General features: G+C 40.4%; 2 protein-coding genes across 2 annotated transcripts; both read left to right on the top strand.

Annotated features, from left to right (window-relative positions):
- Window positions 1-9708: 9708 nt before the first annotated feature.
- On the top strand, window positions 9709-15101 carry rad51ap1 (RAD51 associated protein 1). Its single transcript, XM_020646601.3, has 9 exons — window positions 9709-10021; window positions 10104-10150; window positions 11547-11682; window positions 13139-13245; window positions 13430-13519; window positions 13649-13774; window positions 13864-14043; window positions 14133-14273; window positions 14594-15101. Exons 1-9 carry the CDS (start codon window positions 10005-10007, stop codon window positions 14719-14721), a joined length of 972 nt encoding a protein of 323 aa, XP_020502257.1. The 5' UTR covers window positions 9709-10004; the 3' UTR covers window positions 14722-15101.
- Window positions 15102-16297: 1196 nt separating this feature from the next.
- LOC109993610 (probable polypeptide N-acetylgalactosaminyltransferase 8) lies at window positions 16298-27526 on the top strand. Its single transcript, XM_065951579.1, has 11 exons — window positions 16298-16584; window positions 18287-18533; window positions 19160-19326; window positions 19428-19611; window positions 19718-19915; window positions 23460-23574; window positions 23816-24001; window positions 24094-24231; window positions 25557-25652; window positions 25740-25907; window positions 25994-27526. The coding sequence occupies exons 1-11, from the start codon at window positions 16392-16394 to the stop codon at window positions 26192-26194; spliced, it is 1893 nt and encodes a 630-aa protein (XP_065807651.1). The 5' UTR covers window positions 16298-16391; the 3' UTR covers window positions 26195-27526.
- The last annotated feature ends 98 nt before the right edge of the window (window positions 27527-27624 follow it).

Here is a 27624-nt window from a genome sequence, read left to right on the forward strand (position 1 = left end):
AGGGAACAATGTCAGTAAGAGCAAACGATCAGCATTGAGTCTGACTGGACACACAGGTGCTGACAGGAAGTGACCAGAGGCAAAGCACAACATTGAGGGCAGTTCTTGAGAGCTCTAATCAGTATAGAAACCATCTTATAAGTCATCGTTATCAAACAAAAACCATCGTCATTACCATCATCATCATCAATAATATGGAGACCATCATCATTAAGTTAGTAGGTATTCATGAAAGAGCTGGGTCTTTAGCTTTTTCTTAAAGGTGCAGAGGGACTCTTAACCCTTCAAAAAGGAGAAGGTAGCTTCATGTTACAATGTTTAAAACACAACATGATTTCTCATTTGTTTAAGGGCCTTATGGATACGGAGTAACATACTGAAACCGTAAAGAGAAAAAAGCCCTGAAGATCCCTGTACTCTGAATGATGGTGAAAGCTTCACATCAGGGCCATTGATCTCCATTAAAGCCCAGTAATCAGGTTGCATCCCAAGAGAGCTGAAAGATGTGGAAAGAAACGTCTGTTTAACACGATGTGATCAAACAGTTCTGTGAGCAGCCGTGTTACCCCGACGTGTGCGAGCTCAGCAGGGTTGATCGACTCTCAGACTCTAACAGAAGAGTAAAAAAGAAAACCGAAACCGGGACTGAGTCATGACCAAGATCAGAGTTTACAGAGAGATCAAGACAATACAAAGACAGAAACTGAGTCAAGACCAGACCAGTCCAGTATTGGACTTAGTCATGCATGACACACATAAGGTCAAGCACTATCCAATTGCAATCCGATCACAGAAAACTAATTTTAATGCCAGGTATAGAGGACTAGGTCTACTACGTCATCCAGCTGGATGTCCCCCCACTTCAAAACTCATTCCAGCGTCACTGGTTCCAGCATGACTGGTCTCCATTCTACTATGCAGTCCAAAAAGGAATCCGGACCAAGCAAAGCATTTTCTTCATTTTGTAAAGCCCATTCTTCCTACATGTGGTGGCAGGAATAACAGGAATCATGTTTGGGCCTCTGAGCCAAACCTAAACAAGCTGAAGGAAGCTCTGTCCTGTGTGAACACAGAGCTAGGAACAACACATCCAGAGGGAGTTTGACTTCACTCAGGATATATAGTAAGTAAGGATACTTTTTGCTTTATTAACATTTAAAGAGCCCATATTATGCCCTTTTTGGGTTCGTATATTAAATCTATGTACCTACTAAAGTATGTTCACAATAGATAAAGTTTGAAAACAGTGTCTGTTTTCATGAACTGACGCTCCATGCACCGGCTCGCTTCTGACTCTCTCTCTAAGGCTCTGAAGGGACCACGCTCAGAGTCCCCACGTGTGCCAAGTCTGATCTGATTGGTCGGCCTGTCGGCTCTGCCATAATTGGTCAGTCGCTCAGCACGGTTCTCGGAAATGTCCCACCCCTTTTACCATATTGGGAATGCAGCCACTTTGGCTCTGAGGGGAGCATAAACATTAGCACCTTAGCACTACTGTGCTACCGCAGGCTACGGCATATCGTGGGCGTGCTACAGAAGTTAACGGGCGTGCAACATGAGCTGCTGGGCTTGCCACAACGAGCCAATGGGCTTAGATCAGTGATCTCACACTGACAAGACGTCACACTGGCAAAAGATTTTCGAGGGGGGCTAGAACTGAGCGTTACGTGCAGCTAATGCTGCAGCTAACAGGAGGACGTAGGAGAAGCCACGTTTACGCGGAATTTTTGCAAATAGATGTGCACAAACATGTACAGGACACTTGGAAAACACACTAAAGGGCATATAAAACCAGAAAAAGCATAATATGGGACCTTGAAAATGTTGATTATCATACTCTTAAAGACAAGTTATTGGTGTAATGAAAGAGGGATGTGTTTCGTCAAACAATGCACATCAGGCTTTTCACAGATATCCCTGCAGTTGTGGTCTTGATTTGTCCAGTGTGTAAAATCCTGGTCCTGGGACCTATCTGAAGAGCAAGAACACTTTCCCTCCAAAAGTACAATACCCATGGTGAGCGAATCAATTACAAAGAAGATAACTGAAATGTTCTTGTTGATTTGTCATCATTGCTTTATAGGGTCCATGAAAGCCAATAATGTGACATAACCTGCCAACAAACCCGTTAAATCAACAATAAATCAGAGAAAAAAGTCCGGTGACCATTTTCTTTGTGGATATTTTGTGAAATATTGGACCCCGGACTTTAACGATGCAATCCCCTGAAAACCTGGCAGACCTACTCGAGGCCACGAGGAAAGCTTTGTTTACGTGGCGGCCATGCTGAAGAGTCAGGCAGTTTGGTTTATGGCTGCAGGAAGAGATAGAGATCAGAGGAGGTGTCAGCTGCTGAGTCGGCTGCTGATTCCCCCCCTGGCTCCTCTTCCCTCTCTCCCAGGAACCCAACACCGGGCCAGGCCACCAGGACCGAGCAGGAGAATGCGAGGAATTCTCTCAACACATTTGCTCGCCGCTTTGCACGTTCTCACCCCTACAGGATGTGAGGAGTGCCGCCGGGCCATGAGGATGCGACCACCTTGCTCCACGGTGTCTGGGCGCGAGGGGTGGGCGCGAGGCGGCAACGAGTGGAGGATCAATGTAATTTGGCTGATGGGAAGAGTAGAGCGTCAGGAATGGCACACCGCTGAGAGAGTGAGTCATCCTGGACGGAGCTGCTGTCATTCGGCCAGAACAACAAAGATCCGATCATTTATTTTTGTCAGGGCCCCTGCTGGATGAAATCTAAAACCCCAAGGAGTTGATCAAAGGTTCTGGCATGCAGCCGGTCCTGGAGAGCGACCTATAAAACAATGACACCCAAGAATGATCCAGAAGAATCTGTGTCAAGCTGCGGTTTCTCCAGAGACAACAGCAAAATCTACCTCACCAGTTGAGCTAATTTCTTTCTTTATTTTGATCCCCTTTAGCTTTAACATAAAAAGCTATTTGTCCTGAGGGTTTGTGTTATTGTGGATTTAAAAAAAAAAGATTTACTTTGGTGCTTTTTATGCCTTTATTTGGGAGGCAGGACAGTGGATAGAGTTGGAAATCAGGGTGAGAGAGAGTGAGGAATGACATGCAGGAAAGGAGCCACAGGTCGGATTCGAACCCAGGATTTCCCCCTCTGTACATGGGGCACACGCAACAACCACTAAGCCACCAGCTCCCTGAACTATTGTGAATTTGAGCCAGGCCTGAAAATAAAACAAAACATCTCACATTCAGGTAATTTAAGAATTATTTCAGTTCACAGAATAGTCGTTAAAGGCTTTATATGTGAGTTTTTGATCCAGCAGATGTCGCCCTTGAGCACCAGCATGAAACCAAAACAACTCGTGGTGCATTGTTGTGTTAGCATGCTAATGCTAGTGATCTTTATTATGCTGGTATCTTCACACTGCATGTAAATTTACCTGAAATGAACGTGATCTAGAAACACAGTTAAGTAGTGAGTACAGTATGTTATTCTTCTTTTCTCTAGTCCCTCAATTAAACAACTTTTATACACGAGGGGAGGAGTCAGCCGGCTGTCCTGGCGATGTAAACAAACTGAAGATAGGACTCTGAAAACTCTGAAAACATCACAGACAGTGGGACTCGGGTGTTACACCCATTGTAGACAGTCATGACGCATATAAAGCCTTTAATATATAAAAATGGCCCATATCGAATTTCACCAAAGGAAAGGTCTTTAAATGCTACTTTTGTTTAGAAAGTCAATCAGCACAGATTGGCAATAACACATTAGATATTTGAACCAAAATCAAGTATAAATCCTTTAACAAATCATGGCTGAGTTCCACTCCGGTGTCAGGCTCCTGGTTTAGCCCTTGATGGTTCACATTTTGGGTTCACATCCACCTTTTTTTAAGCAGGTTTTCTGAACAACCTGTTTCATCTTTGATGAAAGTCAAAAAAATACTTCCAAAGTTGTGTGCTCCTGCACCGTCCACTAACCTCTCTCTAACATGTGTACATCGCCCTCTGGTGTCCAACAGATGTTAGGACAGTCGGTCCGGCCTGTCTGAGGGGATTATAACTCACTGCATTGCAGCACTGGGATTCTGGCTTGTGGTTTGACTGTGATTGATCTCACTTTGCTGGGACAAAACTTTTGAAAAGTACAGTATGTAACTTTTTTTTGTGTGCCATAGGATTCCTCTGCAAAGACCAAACTCAGTGACTCAGTGAGTGTTTACACAGGTTAATATTATGCATAAAGTGCTGCACAGATGCTTATCTAAACATTGGAAAGAAATCTGAGTAAGCCCCTGCAGTGCAGCTGGTGTATCTGTGGAGTATTCAAATGAAATCCAATGAGCTGAGGGTGTCATTTGATTACAATGGACCAAGTTGTGACTATTTTTACAAAGATGACATGTTCATTGGGCAGCGTGGCTCCTTGTGAGGAGTCCCTGCTGTTGGCTTATCAAACATGGCCGTGAGTCCTCTCAGCAGAGAATCCGATACAGCGGATCCATCAACAAATGAGGCAGCAGTGAGCGAAGTGACGAGTCATGAGTCACCGAGGTCTCATGTGCTCGTGTCCTTCTGCCCGTGACCTCCCTGTTAAAAGGTCACACTAATAAGACTTGCTGCCTTTCGAGTGCCGGGCTGGAGCGCGGGACACAATGCTGCGTTACAAGATGCTATTTTGAACGCTGTCACAGTGTAAAACTGGCAGCGTTGAATTATTGCGGGACCCTTTGATGCTGTTTATATCCCTGCGGTGTTGTCAACACGTAAAAATCATTCTGCAGATTCCTCATCCGGGGCCTGATATTGACAACACACTGACGAAAAAACACAGAAGCAGCGGCATCTCATCAGAATGATTCAGCACACAGGAAGTTGTAAAAGGCTTTTTGCTTTACTCTTGCAATGGAAATGTGTCACTATTTTTCTCTAGCCCAGCAGTTCCTGAACTGGGGTCAGGTCACTTTAGATACATCTGAAGCCTCAGCAGATGATTGAAAGAGAACTACATCAATTTAGCAATGTATCCTATGAAAAATATCAGAGGTTAAATGATACAGATGATCCACAGAATAGTTTAAAATCACTGCAGCAGAACCAGATATAGGATGTTGTTTTTCAATCCAGGGCAGCATTCTTGTGAAAATAAGGAGAGAGAAACGTTTTTTTCTGTATGGCCAGTATGCATGAAAAAAATTGACAATAAAGATGACTTTGACGACACAGGTCAGGAAAACCCATCTCTTTCTTACACCAGTTATTAATCATTTAAAACATCTGACTCAAGTGACATCACTTGAGGCAATCTACCAAGTATTGCACAGCTACCTACCCCTGAAACAACACAGAGATTTATACATCTCCATCATGGTATACAGTGCTCCTTCCTAGAAAACTGCAAAAGACCTTGACGTGTACTTTTGGTGGCGTTCCTTTTGTTTGTTTTTTGAAGCTTTGCTTAAAATCTTTGAGAAATGTGAATATATCTTAACTTCATGCAGCACACACACAACAACTGTAACAAGGGGTCACAAGCCAAAAAGGTTTCAAACAACAGCCCTAGCGTGCTTTAAATACCTTGAAACCTGATTAACCTACACTCCCAATGATTGCCATTCACCTTTAAGATGTTAAAAAAATCACCTTTATGAATGAAAGTTTGATTCACATAACTGAATCACTTTTTCTTGAATGCTGTCATAGTTTTTTTTTTTTGCAGGAACAAGCCCACACTTCCTTATTTCTTGTTGTGATCGTCCCTCTCCAGTATCTCATCTCCCTTGCAATTCGCTCTGTACTCCAAATAAAAAAATAAAAAAGTCAGTGAAAGCATGCACTTAAGAAGACGAGGTCTCAGAAAACAAACTCCGGAAGCCACTGATTGACAGATGTGTCTGCCCACTCTGGTTCGTCGGCTGAGGCCGTGGCTGCTGCGGCTGTGCTGTGGTTGCCACCGGCCCATGTCTGCAGACTTCTGAGGCATGGGCCATTTCTAGGTTACAACAACACCACCACACTGACATCGCAACGCCCGGATATCCGAAACACTTAGGAACTCATCGAGACAGATTTAGTTTGAGGCTTGTAAATAACTGCTGCCCCCTACAGAACAACGACGCATCTTCTCATTTTCTCTGAAGAGCTAAAAAATACTTCACATTACACCGAGTTTATGAGAGGCAAAATGGAACAATGCTCCTGTTTTTGAGGGCTTCATTATGTTTACAGCAGTCTTGCAAAAATATTTTAAGCATTTCACCTAAAATATGTCAATAGTAAAAGAATCTATTTTCTTCTTTGCTCTGCGAGGAATGTAAATAACAACACGGCAGCATCCGCCTGCGGAACAACCATACAAGGTCAGCGGTGCTGGACTGAGAGAGCCCCACACAAACTACCACTCTGAGAGGCTGTACAGTACATAATGATGGCATTCACATCAGTGGTTGAGGGGGGAAACTGCCTCCTGACCACTTCCAACTAACAAAGTCAAATTAAGACCAATGATGATGTCACGACTGCAGACTAAGCTGGTCGATCCAGCAGGATGTCTTATTTCAAAATACTGCCTGCATGTGTCACAGATTGAGTTTTTGTCACAAATCTTAAAGTACAACAGGTGTATCTCATTTTTTCATTTAATATTGCTGAATAAAGTTAGAAAATGCAAAATTTCTGGGGCCAAAGTGGTCGGTGCATGCCCAGTGAGGCATCCTGTGAGGTGTCAGGTAATCACAAAATGCGTTTTAATATCTTATACCTAAATGTCAAAAAAAGGCAAGCACATGTGAGAAAGTTTGAACACTGGGTGCTGAACAAAAAACATCCAAAGATAGAAAAAAGCACTGAGTCCGCACACCAGAAGCTGCTCCAATTGACTTCAATTTAATGGAAAAAATCACAAGTGACGTTACGGGCCCTCGCCCTTCATCAGACCCGAAACTGAATTTGTTATTTTTACATTAAATTCAATTTAATTGGAGCAGCTTCTGGTGTGCGGACTCAGTACTTTTTCTATCTTTTAATGGTTTATACCTGCCTTAAGACTGCATATTTACATCGACGCATACTGCAAATATGTTGATTATTGATTGCAATGAGGTGTTAAAACAATTACTTTACTTTAATTATGATTAAGTTAGGCTAATGATGGACAGTCACTTTGATGCAGATTTTTTTGGTGCGCTTTGGACGGAAGAGGAGAATCTTCATCTACAATGTGTAAGACCTGTGGGGTGTTTTTTGAGTCTTTGTGTGCTTGGTGCTTGAACGTGCGAAACACAATCATTAATATGTCTTACTGACTAACTGTTAAGAAATGAATATAAAAGGTCAAACAAAACATGGTCTTAACATTTAAGAAACAAAGATTCAAGTGAATATAAGATCTGAAACACAAACACCAAAGTGTATACGAGCCAAATGAAATGAAATGTTTTGATTAAATACCGAAATACTTTAAATTCAGAATAACTTTCAGCACTTCTAGAAGAGTGATAATCTAGTTTACTGAGTGAACCATATACATATACGAGTATATAATATAGTGTAGCATAAATATAATACACTCTGTTCCAGTGGTCACATGCTTTTGTTTGGGAACATGAAGTATAAGAGTGGAGGCGGAGCAATTTTCACTCCAACAACATAAATCTAAACGGCTTCCTGAGCAGAGTTAAAAAGGGATGTATACATGGAGGAGAGCCAGATAAATGTTGTTTTATGATTGAGTTTAGGATTCCTCAGGTGTTACACAAGGCACCTTCGCTACCCACAGCTGCTATAATGTTGTCTGGAACACGCGATAAACATGTATATGTGTGGTTGGAAGCGTGATGTTGTGACCGCAGTGTTTGCATGACTGAATCTGGTATTTTGGTCACAGCTGTAGGCAGCACTGGAGGAGTTCAGGAATGTGTGACCACAGGGCACTTTGGCCCCCACGGCTGCACGTCTTCCTCTCTTGTCTGGGGCCCGAAGACACGGTCCATCACACTCTCCTGAACGTCTCCTCCAGGTCCACTGTGTGACAAACCGCAGCCGACCGACCGCCCACCCACGCACAAGCTTAAAAAAAATGACAACCCTCTGCTCCGGACGGCGGCTGCTGCTTCAGAAGTGCAGTAAAAATGGAGCAATTTCCCTTTTTTTTTTTTTTTGCTGCACTTCAGAAGGAGTCGTGATTGTTTCCGCCCCAAATGTGGGCGACTGTGCGGCTGAGGATGTTCATGTCAATCCACAGATTGGACTCCGTACCTCTGTGATCTGAGGAGCTGCAGCCTCAGACTCCTGCTGCCATCTTCTGGACTGCTTCACTGAATTCACTCTCATAAATGTCACTCACATGGCCTGCAAACACATGAAACAGAAATGTAATCTCTAAGTAAACACAACAAAATGATGTTGCATTATTTTATCAGCTGGGTTGAAACATTCAGGATAAGATGAGAGTAAACTTGACCTGAGGGGTAGATCCACTGTGTGTGTATTTATGTACTAAAACAAAAATAATTCACATTAATGTCCGAGTATAATAATACAATTCAAGTTTGTTTTTTTTACAATCGGCAAAAAAGATCATGACATAAAAATAGATCTTTCTGACATGTTTACACACAATGTTTACATTCTTGATTTCATTCTTAAATATAGTTTAGGGGAAATGATTTTAAAACATATTTAGAGTGAGTGATGTTTATTTTTCCACACAACTACATATTTGGCTGATAGGTACTGTAAGGGTGGTATGATGAGTTACTAAATTAGCCTTTCAAAAGGTCTTTTAATGGTGAGAGGAAACCTATAGCATATCATTTTATAGAATATTTAAAGAGTGAACAAACTTTTTGATATGGGTCGCATTTTATTTTTATTTTTTTTAAAGATGCACGGCCATTAAAAGAGAATATATTCAATAGATAAATATAAAGTGTGTGCCCTCTGCTGGACAAACTGTGTAATGACTAATACACTCTTCATGACTGAAAACACAAAATATATTTATATTGTAACTTATGGTGAAGCTGTAACATGATGCTAATGTAATGAAGTGATAAGATGTCATTGAGAAATTAAACTAGGTTACTTAACTTTTTTACTATTTTTATTTTTTTATCTTTTATTTTTTTAAATCACTTTTTTGTACATTCTTATTTTATTTTATTTTTTTTATTTAAATTGTACTGTGTTCACTTTTTGTTTGCAAGCTTTGCTCTTTGCTGCTGTAACACTAAATTTCCCCGTTGTGGGATAAATAAAGGATTATCTTATCTTAACTCTCTGCATTCTGCCCCAGGTATTTTATAATTATTTAAAAAACAATTATTATTCTATAAACATAATTATTTATAAGCATTTCCGTCAGAAAACAAGTTCAAGTTACCTGGTAAATTATAGAATTCCGAGGTTAGCTGTAACTGTTGAGTTTATTAGCAGCATAGTCGTCTTTTTGTGTAATTAAATTAATCACACCGACGGTATCTCTCTGTGGAGGTGTTCTCATGTTACTTTGGGTCAGAAACTATAACGTAGTCGTGTGTTGTCATATTTAAGAGAAGCAGATTCGACAAAATGTTCTTTTTTTTTTTTAAAGAAAAAACTCTGTAAATATCTACCCATTTCGAAGACTATGATATCGGACAATATGCTTGAGTGTTAGTGTAATTTTTATCTTGAGTATTTTTTAAGTGGTGATTTATGAGAAAACGAATCAGCTTCCGCTTTTCGTAAAATTGGTCAACAACGCGTCACGTCTCCTCGGTTCAGGCGGGCTCGTTTGAAACAGCAGCAACGTCTTCAGTCGTCCCGATGTGTGATAAAAGTGACTTTTATGAGCTGTTTGTCGTGTGAATACGATTAAGTAGACACATGTTTACATTTAAAGCAAGGTCGACTTAAGATAGCGCAGCAAAGAAGAGTTTTTGTGTGAGTGTTTACACAACAACAACAACAACCTGAACACGTTGTTGTGGTTGATGTTTTCTAGCTGAACAAGAAATAGTTTTCATCTCCTAATTTCACAAACAATGGACCGACCAGCAAGGTTTGTAAACAGTCTTTTAAACCTTTAAAAACCCTTTAACTTGTTAATGTGATTGTCTGTAACACTGACGCGTTTCTTACAGGAAGTCAAAGGTTGTGAATTACTGTGAAGCCAAAGACTTTGATGACGGTGAGACGTTTGTTTACATTTGTTTACGTTGATTTTTCACAATTCCTATACAGTTGTATTATACTAATGTACTGTATTTATTTATTTTATTTATTTCATTTATTTCATTTATTTTATTTATTTATTTCATTTATTTCATTTATTTCATTTATTTTATTTATTTTATTTATTTATTTTACCAGGCAAGAATTGCTTGAGATCAAATGACTTCTTTTTCGAGCAAGGCAGCAAAAAAAATAAATAAATAAGACAAACCCAAAAAGAAAGCACAGACACGAGAAAAAGAGACAAATACAGTCCAGAAGGTGAATAAAATAGAATAAAATAGAATTACTTTATTGATCCCAAACTGGGAAATTGTGGCGTTACAGCAGCAGGTTATCCAAACACACAATATGAGTAAAAAAAACACAATATAAGCAAAATTAAACACAATATGATATTAAATACAAAGTAAATAAGTACTAAAAGATATCAAAAATAAGAATGTGAATATATATACAAGCAGGATTTAATTTAGCATTACTTGTCTTAAATAGGAAGATTAAATATGGAAGATTAAATGTAAATGTGTAAAAACAGAGTTGTAAATGGACAGTATTGACATAAGTTAAAGTGCATGAGTGTAAACATTATAAGCAGAAACTATACTATATAACGGCGAGGAGACAGACAAATGAAGTGAACATGAGTGCAGGGATCATTTGTAAATGTAACATGTGCAGAACAGATTACAGTAAAGGAGAGACAGATATGATCATGATGACAGTTCTCCGCTCGTTGTACAGAGAAGAAGGAGGAGGAGGACAAAATCATGTTAAAAAAAAAAAAAACACAATACACACTAAAAGAACAATTATGTGATGATGATAAAATACTATGCAGTGAAACATTAAAACACTTAGTGATGAGTTCCTGCAGTTTGAGTGTTTTTTGAAGACTGTTCCATGCGGAGGGAGCAGAGTACATGAAGGCCCTCTTCCCAAACTCAGTACGAGTTCTGGGGACTGACGTAGATAGAAAGTCCAGAGAGAGCAAACTGTATGATGGATTTGATTTAAAAGTGAGGTAGGTGCAGAGGTATGAAGGGAGTAGTCCAGTAATTTCTTTATAAATGAAGGTGTATCAGTGAAGAAGCCTACGAGCTGACAGGGACAGCATGGGACGTCCAGCATGTGCAGAGAGGTAGAGCAGGCAGTTATGTACAGTACATCACCATAATCTAATAATGGAATAAAATCCATGTATCCATCAGGTAGTATTTAAACCCTCGCCCACACAAACATGTTATACTATCATACTTATCCACCATATAGCAGCTCTGAAGTCTGAGACAAATTGTTGTTGCTTTTCACCGCCAACACATCTTCATGTTCTCTCTCCATGTTTTTCTCAGATGAGGATTTTGCCTGCGCGAAGGCTCCGCCCAGTAAAAAGGCGAGGGAGGACGTAAAGATGGAGCACAGACGATCTTTGAGCAAGTCCTCCAGTCAAGAGTCCAACTTCCAAACCTCAGTGATCCAGAAGAGCAGGTGATGTTACAAGAGAATGTGACATAAAGGAGCATGAGCTCAAATAAAGAATTGTGTCGTGGAGAAGATCGATAGCACATGAGAGAAGACTTAATGTGAGAAATCTTGATGTGGTTTTCACCCAAAAGTAAAGCAGACACATAACAGCACACAAGCGTTATATATATCGCGTCACATCACACATGATCACACGCTGGCTGTCCGTCACTGCACCTGTTAAAGATTTCATTCTTTGCTCTGTGAATTTCAGTTTCTCTTTTGTATTTAAGAGCAAAAAAACTGAAGCTATTGACTCAAATCACAACACTCAAAGGCTCCACAGTTAAAAGCTTAACAAAGTTTTCCTCCGTGTTGACACAAGTCTAAGCACAATAACACGGATGTGGATATTAATAATGCACCACTATCTCCACTTTGTTAAAGAGCCCATATTCTGCCCTTTTATGGGGTTTGTATATTTAATCTATGTATCTACTTTTGTACGTTCACAATAGATAAAGTCTGAAAAAAGTGTCTGTTTTCATGTACTGCTCCTCCTTGCTCCCCTACGCTCTGAGTCCGTCAGCTACACTCTGTTGAGCCCACACTGTTAGACCCCACGTGGGCCAAGTCTGCTCTGATTGGTCTGCCGATCCGCTCTGTTGTTATTGGTCAGTTGCTCAGCACGCGTCTTGGAAATTTCAACATGAGCTGCAGGGCTTGCCACAACGAGCCAATGGGCTTAGATCAGTGATCTCACACTGACAATGACTCCGCACTGACAAATCTTTATCGAGGGGGGCTAGAACCGAGCGTTACATGCAGCTAATGCTACAGCTAACAGGAGGACGTAGGAGAAGCTGCGTTTCCGCGGACTTTGAATTTTTGCACATAGATGTACCTAAACATGCACAGGACACTTGGAAAACACACTAAAGGGCATATAAAACCAGAAAAAGCAGAATATGGGACCTTTAAACAAGCTCTGTTGAGGGAGAAAAATGAGTGCAAGTGACCTGTGGAGCTCCCTCGTTCTTTGTCCATGTTTATGCGAGCGACAGAAAGGAAAAGAGAAACGAAGCGTCAGGGTAAAAATGGCGGCTTGTCGCTTGTGGGCTGTTAGGACTCTCCAACAGGGAATTATTGAATCACGCTCTTTTTGTCACTGATGCCTCGAGAAGGAGTGTTCACTTCTCTAAGAATGAAGAGGAAAAACAAACAGTTCATATGTTGGCATTAGATGGGTGTGTGTGAGTTCTTGGATCAAAGCCCTGGTTACACCTCGCCCTTGTAGATAAACAGATTTTTTCTAGATTAGACAGTTGAAGATAAAAAATCACATTTAAAAAGACACATGTAAATAAATGATTTACTCCTCAGAAGTTTAAATAAACATGTCAGCTGTGTTTTCATGGCGTCCGAGGGAAATGAAAGTTGAAAACCTTTTAAAATAATCCAATGTTTCTTCATGTTACAGAAGACCACTGGATGAGCGGTTGCAAGAGAGAGATCTAGAAGCAGCAATAACACTATCCATGCTCAATAGTGCAGATGAGAAAAAGGACCAACCTCTACCCACTAAAGGTATTACTGGATTTCTAATCCTTAATGTCTGTTAAGATGAAAGATCCACCGCAGACGTTCAGTTTTTTAAACGTACATGATGACCTAAATGTAACGGAGGGGAGGACGTCCGGTTGACGTTCCTCTGTACATGTACGTCAGTGGAAACAAAGCGTTATGTTCCTTAAATATTACATTTTTCTAGGAGATGCCAAGCTTCATGTTCCTGCTGATGAAAATACAGATCCAACTTCTCTGCACATTTCAAACTGCAGCGTGGACATTGCAGTTTTAGGTAAGTTTCCCTTCTTTCATCTTTTGTTGTTACACACATTACGTCTTGACTTCAATGTTGTTTGATAAGGAAGGAAAGAGTTTGGAAATGATCTGCAGCTGGTTAATGTTTTTTTTTTTCATCCCTCAGGCCTGGATGAAATCACGCCAGTAAGAGGGTCCCTTCCTCCTTCCAGACAGAAAAAGGCTGCGGACAAGGATCAGTGGAAAAAGCCTGCTGAAGAAGATGAAGACTATAAGCCCAAACTGACACCAGGTAGTCCCCACGTTATCCCCCCCCCCCCCCCCCCCCCCCCGCCCTTTATTTACTATTTTGTTGGTAAAATCACAATAATGCCTTTCCAGATTCAGAAAGTGATGAAGATTTCAGTGAACCAGCCGAGAGCGACGATGAGGAGTTCACAGTGAAGAAGGTCAGCAAAACAAAAAAGACGGAGAAAGTTACCAAGACAACGCAGCCTCAAACTGTGTCGAAGAAAGAAAAGCAACCCCCCAAATCAACGAAACCAAAACCACAGGCGGCAGGTTCGTTCAAGACGAAGACACTTGAGCTTGTGCATGTGCTCGTAATAACGACGAGGTCATTATTAAGAGAACTGCTCTGTTCCCCACAGCCGCTTCACCACCAGTGAGAAGTCCTCCAACGGAAAAACTTGCACCCAAAAGACCTGCTCCGACACCTGTGGTCCCCAAGTCCAAACCTGCAGTGTCTGTGAGCCCAGCGGGGGGCAGAGTACCCAAGTGGACCCCACCAGGTGCAATAAATAAAAGCTATATCTATGTTCACACCTGCACAGACCTTATATGGTCTATGGTCACACACTAAATGCAGGATATAAACGTCATCCCCCCCCCTTCGCTCTTCCTCTGGGTGAATCTTTCCAGTATATTTCTGTGTGTGAAACACCATGTGTCACATGGATCCCCCCGACTTCTTTCAGAAAGTTAACTCGAGTTCGGGGTAAAATCAGAGTGAAAAATGTTTGCAGGAAGTTTTGTGCCTGTGTGCTGTATATCACAGACACTTGTGTTTTATTAAATAGAAGGCTCATCGGGTTACTCTTTTATCCCTCAGGTCAAGTCGGTAGAAGTCTCAACTCATCTCTGAGTCCTGCTGGAAGGTCCCCAGGTCAGGGTCTGCGGCTGGGACTGTCCCGTCGTGTGCGAGTCAAACCTCTGCACCCGAGCGTTACGAGCCACTGACTGAAACGTGTGTGGGTGCAGTCGACAGAGTCCAGTTCTTGTTGTCCTTTTAGCTTTACGTCTTATTCTGAAGATGTTTGCAGGTAATTGTTTCTGTACAGGATGTTTTTTGCACCTTCAGTTCGATTTGGCAACAGAGTAAAGAGGTTCAGGAACAGGGACAAGGCTTTGTTGTCTCTCACAGTGTCATCATCACATCCATATCCGGAGAGAACTGGTGTGTGTCGATTCTTCTCCCATCAGAGTTCACGTCTCAGATTCAGGAAAAATGTGGGTTGTCCATTTCTTTTTAAATCTCCTAATTTCTCCCTTCTGTTCCATTGTGAGTCCAGACTGTATATTATGTACATATATATGATAACAATAAAATTTAAAAGCAATGAGTGTATTTATCTATTTCAAGGGTGCATTTCAAATTCTAAAAGTTATAGTAAGTTTAAGTTTCTGGAATTGAGAGTTTGCCTGCCATTTTTGGTTATAAAACAAAATAAGAATTTAAACAACATGGTGTCTCACACTTCTGCTGTTGTGGTTGTTGTGACAACTAAACTGTTGACACATATTTTTTTTTACAGTGCTGAAGATCAAATCTTTTACAGCGAGACAAAAAGCCAATTTAATCCATACTACTTTTGTTGTAGGATAATACAGGATCAAGGACGTCGAGTCCTGTTTCTAGTTTAAAAGCTCATGAATTAGGTATCAAGAGTTAAAACATCTCAGCTTTAACTCTTGATACCCCTCAGCTATAACTCCCCTGAGTTATTAAAGTACATGAAGACTTCTGTCTGTGCAATGGAGGACATTATGGTTGCACAATTATTACACAGACGTCACCTCTTAACTAATGATCCAATATTTTATCTTAATTGATTCCCTTTAATTTAAATAAGGATATCCCAGTTTCACAATTCATCGTATTTTGATGCAGTGACAAACAGGATCTGGATAAGGTGAACCCTGTAAGATTGTCTCTTTTTTTTGAGACAATTACAAAAAAAAACACTCACATCCTGGTTAATACTAAACATTGAGACAGTCTGTCAGCAGAGAGATTTTTCTCCTCCCATATTTACCTAAAGTGAATGGTAAATATCCTGCATCCGAGGTGGAATGAAACAAAGAGATGTAGAGAAACTAGAAAACTGCTCTCCAAACTAATCCTAAAGTCAACACTTCACTGAAGATGTACCACATGCCGCACAGCCTGCTTAAAGGTCATCACTCCTTTCTCAAAAAAAAAAAAAGAGGACAGAACGGCTACAGTCCCGTCGCCCTGACCTCGATGAAGTGTCAATGGAGTCTTTCTCGAAACAATAAATGTATCTATCGAATTGGGAAAACCAGCTTTTCCATCTCGATATAACAAGAAAAAAAGAATTGAGATCTTTAGAATATGGCTGCATGTTCTAAACGTATGTTCATTGTTTTGGCACCAAAAATACTGAGACAAATTCCTTGTATGCGTAAACCTACCTGGCAATAAACTATATACCGACCTCAGGATATCAGATGACACGGCTATAGGGCATCAGTGTGTGTGTGTGTGTGTGAGTACAAGGAGTGTGGAGAAAAAGAGAGAGAGAGAGAGCATGTGAAATCAGAGGCAGGTGAAGTCCTCCTCCTCCTTTCTCTCAGTTTGAAGTGAAGACATTCACCAGAGCGGCAGAATGAGACCTGGTGGGATTAAAGGAGCACTTCTCATTTTGGCCGGCGGCGTGGCTCTGTTTTTCCTGTTCTCCATCAAAAGAGAAGTCCTCATCCACTCAGAGAGGCTGCAGAGGGCACACAACAATGACTCCATCAGGGGTCAGGGGATGGTCGAGAGGATGGAGAGGATGGAGGCAGACATCAACAGGCTGTGTGAGTCCTTGAGAAATAGTTTTGTGATCAATATGTTAAGGAAGTAGTCGATGTAATCTGCACTGAATTTGAGTGTGGTGTCACTACTTTAACTTAAGCACTGATTTTGAGTTGAAGTTTGAGTAACTCGTACTTCACTTAAAATGTTTCATTTTTTTGGGAGGAAAATCTTTTAAAAAATTGTCCAATGAATTCCCACTTTCTGTTGATTGATTGGTTGTTTCTGTGACTTTGAAACGTTCACTTCACCATACCACCAGACCTGACATCTTGTGTTGATTAACTAGCTCATGTAGCATTAACCTGAACAATAACCGTGACCACACCAGGACCAATTTATGTAAATACCACTGAAAACATTTTTTAGATTTGTTTCAACTGTGTAATTTAAAAGATCTTTAATTTTTAAATTAAAAAAACTATGCTCAAAAAATCATGTCCCTTCTTTTCATGTCACTACCGAAACACAAGAGTTTTAGTGGCTTGGCTGAGCCTAGATTTAAGCCACACTCCTGAATTTTTGACCAGGAAGTGACATTGCATCCCTGTCCCCCATGGTTGAATGATAAGCAGCTAAATCCCATAATTTTTTTTAATAAATGTGTTCCAAAGTCTGAAAATCAGTGTGTAACTTTAAAAATTGTCACTACCGAACACACATTCTCTTCAATGATGTAAACTTTTTGGGGTTTTATGCAAATTATTATGTTCTATGGGTGTACACCTCTTCAAAGATGTGTTTGCTGGCATTCTTTAATTATGCTCAAAATGAGGTAGAATTGTCACTACCGAAACATATGGTCAAGTTCGGTATGGTGCGGTAGTGACATTATAATTTCGGTAGTGACACAATGGAATGGTAAAGTAGTTAAATCTCATCATTTTGAAATAAATGTGTTCCAAAGTCTTAGAATCAGTGAGTTTCTAGAAGTATCATAATTTCAATCATCTATTTACAGCAAATAAGCAATTGATAAGTAATATTTGTACTATAAATGGTCATGGATGAACATTTTTCTTCAAAAATCAATTATTTTATTGACCACTAAACATACTTACTTGTAATATTCCCAACATCAGGCATGTTATGAGTTAAAATTAAGCAATAAGGTTGAAAGAATATGATAAAACATGACAAAGAAAATACTGGTCACTACTGAAGCACTGGTTGTTTTTACAAAAATATATATATATTGAGTTATCAACTAAAATGTTATGATACTGATTGGTTAACTGTATGTTCCATCTCATAAATCATTAACTCTGAAATCAATCTGATCAGCATTTTACATTTTAGAAAGAAAGATTGCACATAGATTTTGAAGAATTTTAAAAATTGAAATTTGAAATTTGTTAAAAAAATCATTTTTATTAATTTTTTTGTGAAAACCTTCAATAAAAATGTGCAAAAATAATCTTTACATAAGGGAAGTAAACATAATACTAACAGGTTAACATAATATTGTTTTTATCATACTTTAATACTATGTTTCGGTAGTGACAAATGTGGGGAGAAGAAAAACATTCCAATACAATATCAAATTTGACGATTCTTTTACTAGATATGTGTACTTCAGATATGGTACAATATATATAGGGGAAAAAAATTGGGAATATAACTTTAAAAAATTCAAAATATTTCCAACCTGACTTTGAACCAATTCAGTAGAATGGCCCATAAACAAGTCTCTCTTGTCTTTAGTGACTATGGTGGGTAAAATTGAAGAGAGCGAACCGGTGGCAGGGAAGAAAACACAGGTGAAGATGGAGAAGAAGGGGTCGGTGAGGAAACTGTACCCCAGCTCGGCTCTGTTCAAAAAGTGGGGTGACGAGCTGTCGGAGGAGGAGCAGAAGGAGGCTGAGGAGTTGTTTCAGAGTTACGGCTACAACGCCTTCCTCAGTGACCGGCTGCAACTCAACAGACCAATCCCGGACACCAGACCCAAAGGGTGAGTCACCATGTTACCCACACTCTTAAAGGGATACTTCACCCATTGGCATTAAGCATTGTATCAGTAGTAAACTGGTAGTATATTTGAATCCAGCCAGCCCTCATTTCCCCCTGAGACTGGAAAGTTCTGTATTTCTAAATCTGAAAAGGAGCTTCCAGTGATGCAAATATTATCATATTGCGTCACTGGAAGCTGTTGCAGTTAGCGTTGTGAAACTACAACACTAGTTCCTCATATTTTCAACCACTGAAGCTACAGACCAATCACAGATCGGTGGGTGGGAACTCACTCCCAGAATCAAAACTTAACGTCCACCATATTGCTTGGAAGCTATGCTATGGCGAGACGGTTGCTGCCGACAGGCCAGTCTTGTGTCGCGACCGCAGGGGCCGCTAGCGCTAGCGGCCTCACATTTCTACTACATATATTACCCAATGTCAATACAGATTCATGTTTCAACGGGTGAAGTATCCCTTTAAGGTCTTACTTTTAAAACTCCCTCAGTTCCTACACCTTTGTAGATCTGTGTGCACATTTTCGATCTATTTAACCAATTACTGATCAATGACATCACCATCAAAACTGCCCTCAACAGAAAAATGCAATATTTTTCCTTTCCACAGGTGTGCTGAGAAAAAATACCCAGAGGATCTTCCCAGCGTCAGTGTTATCTTAATCTACCTGAACGAGGCTCTCTCCATCATTAAAAGGGCGATCCGCAGCATCATAGACAAGACACCAGCTCGGCTGCTAAAAGAAATCATACTGGTGGACGATCACAGCAGCAACGGTGGGTCTGCCTGTTTTTAGCTTTCAATCTAGTAGCAGTCTATTGAAGATTAGATGTGGTCGTCCAAAATAGTTCACTATAATATTATCTTTATCTTTCAGAGGATTTAATGGGCAAACTGGATGAATACATCATCTCCATCCATGAGGTACGTCCAGGCCTGGTGAAGAGAGTCCGGCATTCACAGCAGCTCGGACTCACCCAGGCAAGACTGTCTGGGTGGAAGGCTGCTGTGGGGGACGTGGTGGCCATCTTGGATGCTCACATTGAAGTCCATGTGCAGTGGTTGGTTTAAGTGTTGAGTGGTCTCAGTTGTTACAGTTCAGTTTTTCTCTCAGGGTTGATAGAGATTATAAAACCTGTGATCCCTCTTTATGCTTTGTGTGTCCAGGGCAGAGCCACTGTTAGCTCGCATTAAGGAGGATCGAACTGTCATACTGACACCAGTGTTTGACAAAGTCCACTTTGATGACTTGATACTGACTCCATATAGAACATATGCACATGGCTTTGACTGGGCTCTGTGGTGCATGTATGAATCCTTCAGACCTGAGTGGTACGCTCTGAACGACGAGTCACAACCTGGAAAGTAAGTTTCTCTTCTTAAGAGTAAATTTAACCAAAAGCAAAAGTAAAAATTTTAAGTTTAACCTTTTTAAATTTCTTCCACAGAATTAGCCAAAATTGATTAAGACTCATTTTTGTTTGATGAAATGCAGCTGGGGGAGTCAGTTAGTGTGCTTTCAAGCTAGCTAATTCGGTAGCTATAGGCTAGGTCAGTGCTCCAAGCTGAGGAAAAGTCAAACAGAAAACTCAGATTTTAATACATATTAACCATGCGCAAATACGCCAACTACAATTCTACAATTCTACAATTCTACAATTCACTTAGCAGACGCTTTTATCCAAAGCGACGTACATCAGAGAGTAAGAACAACACAAGCAAGGATCTATAAAAAAAGGGAACAATGTCAGTAAGAGCAAACGATCAGCTTTGAGTCTGATTGGACACACAGGTGCTGACAGGCATTGCACAGAGGCAAAGCACAACATTGACAGCAGTTCTTGAGAGCTCTAATCAGTATAGAAACCATCTTAAGTCATCGTTATCAAACATAAACAATCGTCACAACCATCATCATCATCATCAATAATATGGAGACCATCATCATTAAGTTAGTAGGTATTTATGAAAGAGCTTTAGCTTTTTCTTAAAGGTGCAGAGGGACTCTGCAGATCGAATGGAGTTTGTAAGTTCATTCCACCACTGGGGGGCGACAGAGGAGAAGAGTCTAGTCAGAGACATAGGACCCTGTTGTGAAGGTTGGATCAGACGCCTTTCATTGGCAGAGCGTAGTAGGGGGGAGGGAGTGTAGACCTGGATGAGAGAGTTAAAGTAAGGAGGAGCCGTTTTTGTCGCTGTTTTGTAAGCGAGCAGCAGAGTTTTAAATTTGATGCGAGCAGTAACTGGGAGCCAGTGTAAGGAGATGAACAGCGGAGTGACATGTGCTCTTTTAGGAAGGTTGAAGACCAGTCATGCTGCTGGATTTTGTGCCATTTGCAGGGGTTTAATAGTGCATGTAGGAAGACCTGCGAGTAGAGAGTTGCAATAGTTGGTGTGTGATATCACAAGAGCCTGTACCAGGAGCTGTGTAGCATGTTCTGACAGGTAAGGTCTGATCTTCCTGATGTTGTACAGGGCAAATCGACATGACCGGGCAATCGAGGCTACTTGAACCTTAAAAGTTAGCTGGTCATCAATCATGACACCCAGGTTCCGGGCATGAGTTTGGTCGTTCCAAACTGGATATTGATTTGTGGTTGCATAGAGGGACTGGCAGGGATGACAAGGAGCTCAGTCTTTGAAAGATTGAGTTGAAGGTGCCGTTCGTTCATTCATCCATTTAGAGATATCAGCAAGGCATGATGAGATTCTTGCAGAGACTGTAACATCGTCTGGCGGGAATGACAGGAAGAGCTGGGTATCATCAGCATAGCAGTGGTATGAGAAGCCATGAGAGCGGATTATTGAACCAAGTGAGCTTGTGTATCTGGAGAAGAGAAGGGGACCAAGCACTGACCCTTGAGGTACCCCTGTGGATAAGCTGTGCGCTTTGGACACTTCTCCCTTCCACGACACTCTAAAGGATCGCCCAGAGAGGTTAGGACACGAACCAGCAGAGGGCAGATCCTGAGATGCCAAGTTCAGAGAGCGTGGATAGGAGGATTTGATGGTTGACTGTGTCAAAGGCAGCAGACAGGTCTAGCAGTAATAGAACTGAGGACTGACCCGCAACTCTGGCAGCTCGTAGCGATTCTGTTACTGACAGTAGTGCAGTTTCAGTAGAGTGGCCCCGCTTAAAGCCTGACTGATTTGGGTCAAACAGAGTGGGTTTTTTGAGCAGAGGGGTGACCCATGCTTGCTTGAATGCGGTGGGGAACACACCCATTGACAGAGAGGAGTTGATGATATGCTTAAGTGCAGCATTAAACGGAGAGGAAATGGTCTGCAGGAGGCTTGATGGTATTGGGTCCAGAGGACAGGTGGTGGGCCGAGAGTCTAGCGCAAGCTTAGAGACTTCATCCTCAGTCAGAGAAGAGAATGAGTCGAGTGAGGCACTTTTGGTTGGTACCTTTGGGCTGAGTTGGTCAGGCTCAGAAAACTGGTTACTGATGGTTGCAACCTTTTCAGTAAAATACAAGGCAAACATGTCTGGTGTGAACAGATCGGAGGGTGGAGGAGGAGGTGGTTGAAGCAGTGAGTTAAAAGCAGAAAACATTTTCCTTGTATCTGTGGCATTGCATGTCTTGTTCTGATAATATGTTGCCTTGGCCGTTTTCAGGCTGGAGGAGAATGAGACAAGTCTTTGCTTATAGTCATTGAGGTCAGCGGACTGTTTGGATTTTTGCCATTTTCTCTCTGCTGACCTCAGCCCTGCTCTTTGCTCTCTAATGACTTCCGTGAGCCATGGGCTAGAGTAGGTTTTGCGAGCGAGTTTGGACACCAGAGGGCAGAGCTTGTTCAGAGATGAGGCTAGTGTGGAGCAGAGTATGTCTGTAGCTTCGTCTGTAGAGAGTGCGGTAAATAACTTTTGGGCAGGCATGACAGCCATTACCTCGTTGGACAGCTGAGCTGGCTTGAGCGATTGCATTTTTTGGTGGTATGACACCATTTGTGGGTGTGCCTGAGGGAGTTCCGGCAAAGAGATTGTGAATTGAATAAAGAAGTGGTCTGATAGATGCAGAGGGGTGACAGTCAGGTTTGCTGTCTAGCAGTTCCGAGTCAGGATTAAATCAAGAGTGTTACCAGCTTTGTGGGTAGGAGGAGTTGGGACCTGCGTGAGGTCAAATGAGGATAGGAGAGCAAGGAAGTCTGTTGCCTGGGCTTTATCAGTGTGTATGTTCATGTCTCCCATTACAATCAGTGGTGTTCCATCATCAGGGATTTCTGAGAGTAGCATGTCCAGTTCCACAACAAAATCATTCAGATTACACCCTGATGGGCGGTAAAAACATTTCTCATGAGTTTTTGAAATGCTGGGTTATTCTAACCTTTGGAGGCTTGAGGACTTCTCTGAAAAACAATGTGAAAGGATTTTCCAGATGGTTCAAATAAATCCTTTAAAGGCTTTATATGCGATTTTTCAAGTATATCCTCTGAAAATAACTCTGTGAGTCATGACTGTCTACAATCGGTGTAACACCCGAGTCCCACTGTCTGTGATGTTTTCAGAGTTTTCTGAGTCCTATCTTCAGTTTGTTTACATCGCCCGGACGGCCGGCTGACTACTCCCCTCGCATATAAAAGTTGTTTAATTGAGGGACTAGAGAAAAGAAGAATAACATACTGTACTAACTGCTTAACTGTGTTTCTAGATCACGCTCATTTCAGGTAAATTTAAATGCAGTGTGAAGATACCGGCATAATAAAGATCGCTAGCATTAGCATGCTAACACAACATTGCACCGCGAGTTGTTTTGGTTTCATGCTGGTGCTCAAGGGTGACATCTGCTGGATATAATGCCTTTCACCAGAATACGGGGAAAAAAAATTACTTTTATTTTTAAAAGGGTTTTCTTTATTAGCTTTTCTTTCATTTCAAATTGCCTTATATGTCATATTATGTCCTCAGGAGCCCCTCTGTCATGGGGATTATTGTAGCTGATCGCAAGTTCTTTGGAGAGATCGGGAGCCTCGATGGTGGAATGAAAATATACGGTGGGGAAAATGTGGAGCTGGGCATCCGGGTAAGAGTACGAGGAGCATTATGCTATTGTTAGCATCACATTATTTACAGTAAGCAAAGCTAAAAATAAGTGATGAATTACCAGAATCAATAATGACATATTTAGCTGATGGCATGTTGTGTTGGACAGCGTTTCATGCATATTTCCTTTAACCAATGTTAACCATTGCTTAAAATAGTCTAAATGCACAACATCTGTGTCTTTAAAAATGCAGTTTAAATAACCTTTCATGTGTTGGCAGGTGTGGCTCTGTGGTGGAAGCATCGAAGTTATACCTTGCTCTAAAATCGCTCACATTGAACGGTATACCAAGCCTTACCTTCCTGACTTAAGTTCAATGGTAAAACGAAATGCACTGAGGGTTGCAGAGGTGTGGATGGATGAGTATAAAAATAATGTAAACCTTCTCTGGAACCTTCCCCCTGAGGTAAGGGACAGCATTTTATTACTCATATAAACTCCTACTTCCAAATAAACACATTTGACTTCATAAGAGTTTTCTTTTTCTCATATCCACAGAACCATGGGATAGATATTGGGAATGTGTCTGAGAGGAAAAAGCTGAGAGAGAAACTGAATTGCAAGCCCTTTAAATGGTATCTGGATCATGTTTACCCCATGTTGGATACTTTCAGTGACGTGCTAGCTTATGGAGTGGTGAGTAGTAGTATAACAGACAGGACGCCATTTAAAACTTGCAGAAGGCTTTGTACTGTAAGGGTTTGATCGAATATATTTATCACCACCATAGTTATAGATAATAGATTAACTGAAAACAGATGTTTTTCTTTTACGGTTTTAAAAAAGTTCCTCTTTCAGGCGACACGTTTTGATAACAACCTCAAGTGGACGCTTGATGAACTGCAATTTTTTTGCACTTTTATATTGTTGTTTTTTTTTCCCAACAAGCAACTGGGAACAAGCGATGTAAATGAGAATTCTAACAGACTAAACTATCAATTATAACTACCTACAATTATAGCAGAGAAAATTAAAAAGGAAATTTAAAGGGGGAAAAATCATTTTTTCTCTTATTTTCAACAAATCCCATGAAAATACAAGAGAGACTCACCAAAGCACAAAGTGTTTATTAATCTACTGCAGGAAACACTTCCAAAATGATTCTCTGTTTGAGCAGCTACTGTTATAAAGTTAAAGTGCCATTTATCATTGAGATGTTTCTATAGGATTTAACTCTAGCAGGAAAACAAATAACTATGTGATGTACACTTTTGTCATCTTTCTGCATATACAGTTCAAGAATTTGTTTTTGGCTTTTCATGAGACTTGATTAGAAATAATTTGCATTCCTTTAAAGGGGTCATATTATGCTTTTTCTGGTTTTATATGCTCTTTAGTGTGTTTTCCAAGTGTCCTGTGCATGTTTAGGCACATCTATGTGCGTAAACGCGGCTTCTCCTACGTCCTCCTGTTAGCTGTAGCATTAGCTGCATGTAACGTTCGGTTCTAGCCCCCCTCGAAAAAAATTGGCCAGTGTGAGATCACTGATCTAATCCCATTGACTCGTTGTGGCAAGCCCAGCAGCTCATGTTGCAGGCCCATTAACTTCTGTAGCACGCCCACGATATGCCGTAGCCTGTGTTAGCACAGTAGTGCTAAGGTGCTAATGTTTTTGCTCTCCTCGGAGCCAAAGTGGCTGCATTCCCAATATGGTAAAAGGGCGTGACATTTCCGAGAACCCTGAACGTGGGCACTTCAGAGCCTTAGAGAGAGTCAGAAGCGAGCCGGTGCATGGAGCGGCAGTACATGAAAAGAGACACTTTTTTTCAAACTTTAGCTATTGTGAACATACTTTAGTAGGTACATAGATTAAATATATATGAACCCCAAAAAGGGCAGAATATGACCTCTTTAATTGTTCTTGTTGTTTGAGCCTCACAAGCAACATCATCAGTTTGTTGTATTGTTGTTTATAATGGATACTTTGAAGACTAACTTTGTGTTTTTGCCTCTGTTGACAGCTAAAAAATAAATTGAAGCCGGACCACTGTGTCGACCAAGGTCCAATGCCAGGAAACACACCCATTTTGTACCCATGCAATTACGCCTTCCCTCAGGTTTGATGAGAGATTCAACTGCTTGCAAAACAAACTTTTTGTTTTTGTTCCATTTTTTTTTGGGGATAAAACTTTTCTTTTGTGCAGCTCTGTTGCTATCGTGCTGATGGAAAAGTCTTCATTGGTGAACTCAAATCTCACACCTACAATAGCAACCGCTGTCTGGTGGATCCATCCAACGGCCTCTACCCGGGACTATACGAGTGCAAAACAGCTCAGAGGGAGAACTTCAACATGCTGTGGGACTTCAAACAGGTCGGTAATACAGTTTGTTTTTATAGTCTGGACAGGCCAGTCCAGAGGAAATGAATGATTTTATTCATGTGTGTTTTTATTCCCAGGGTGGACAAATCCGGAACAGAAAAACAAACAGATGTATTGAAGCTGCGATAGATGAAGACGGCTTGTACAAACTGATTGTTCAGAGGTGCACTGGTCAGAGCTGGACCATACAATATCCAGTCACAGAAACTTGGAAGGTTGGAGGGCAGAAAGACCAGAAAAGTCCTGAGCCAAAGATCAACAATGACTCCTTATCTTAGGGACGGTTTCAGTATTCTGCTCTGGACGACTTCAAGACATTGAAGAGAGAGACGAGAGACATTGTGAGCGGGATCCCTGCAATTCAAATTTTATTTTTGAACTTCCTTCTCTTTTTTTTTTTTAAATATCTTTATTGATTTTCTGATATACAAGTATATAACAAAAATTACTCAACAGCCTGTTGATTATGAAATGAGAAACATTACCTTAGATTTGTTTATGATTTATCTAACCTGAACCATTCACTGAAACTGTTTTGTTTACAAAGATTTACTTAATATGGCATCAAACTCAAAAACTTTTACCCACTTCCATAAGCTCAGCTCTGGTTTAAATTTAGAATTGATGTTGGTTTGTTTACAAGAGCGAAATCATTTAGCCCCTTAAACTCATTTACTGCATGTGTCCTGCAGATGGAACTTTATACCACTAGAGGTCCCCATGTCTAGAGTTTAAGTTAATCCTGCTGCAGACTTGGTTTAACTGAGGTTTAACTTAAACTTGCACGCCTAAATCATTGTTCCAACTTATTTAAATTAAATTATTGAGTTCCACTGTTTTCAGAGAGTTAAATGGGACAAACAAGATAAGGACTATAAAGAGTTAAAGGTTCCTAAAACATTAATGGTTAAAAAATGCCCACCACCCTCAAATCTGTATAGTCTAATTGGAAGCATTCACTGATATTAATTGCTTTTTAATTAGAATGTTTAATCAGTGATACATGTATTTTCAGACTGCATTATTGGATTACCATGTGATGTTTACTGTATGTTGGGAGAACTGGCGAAACATAGATGTATATGTCACCATCTGTAAATGCAGTTATTTCAATTGAAACTTATGCTTTCATTTCTTTCATCCATCAAGTCACTTGATATTAGATCTGAACCAGAAGAGTTGTCTGGCTGATCCACTTGTTGATCACTTTCAGGATTCCAGTTATATCTTTTGGTTTTGGTCTAAATGAGATATTTTGTACTTTTTTACAATTGTGTTAACAATTTTCCAGCATGTGCAAATCAACCACATTTGTAAACATTTGTTTTTAAAGGTGCTATATAAATAAATATATTATTATTTTTTTATTTTTTTATTTTATTGTATTCTATTTTATTTTATTGTATTTATTATTATTATTATTGGTATTATTATTATTTAATTATTATTATTATTATTATTAATTTATTATTATTATTATTATTATTATTGGTATTATTATTATTTTTTTTTTTTATTATTATTATTATTATTATTATTATTATCTTAAGGGGAAACTTCTTGCTTTTTTCCAGGAGCAGGTGTAGATGCGTTTGGCGTTTTGGCTGCATGTCTATTCCCAACACATTGACCTGCTGTGTCCGGGCCGGGCATCAGGAGTTTTCTTGTTTTCCCCCGTAGTCTGTCTCTTATCTTCTGCATGAGAGCA

The sequence above is a fragment of the Labrus bergylta genome, chromosome 23 (assembly GCF_963930695.1).
Source record: "Labrus bergylta chromosome 23, fLabBer1.1, whole genome shotgun sequence".
Lineage (NCBI taxonomy): Eukaryota > Metazoa > Chordata > Actinopteri > Labriformes > Labridae > Labrus > Labrus bergylta.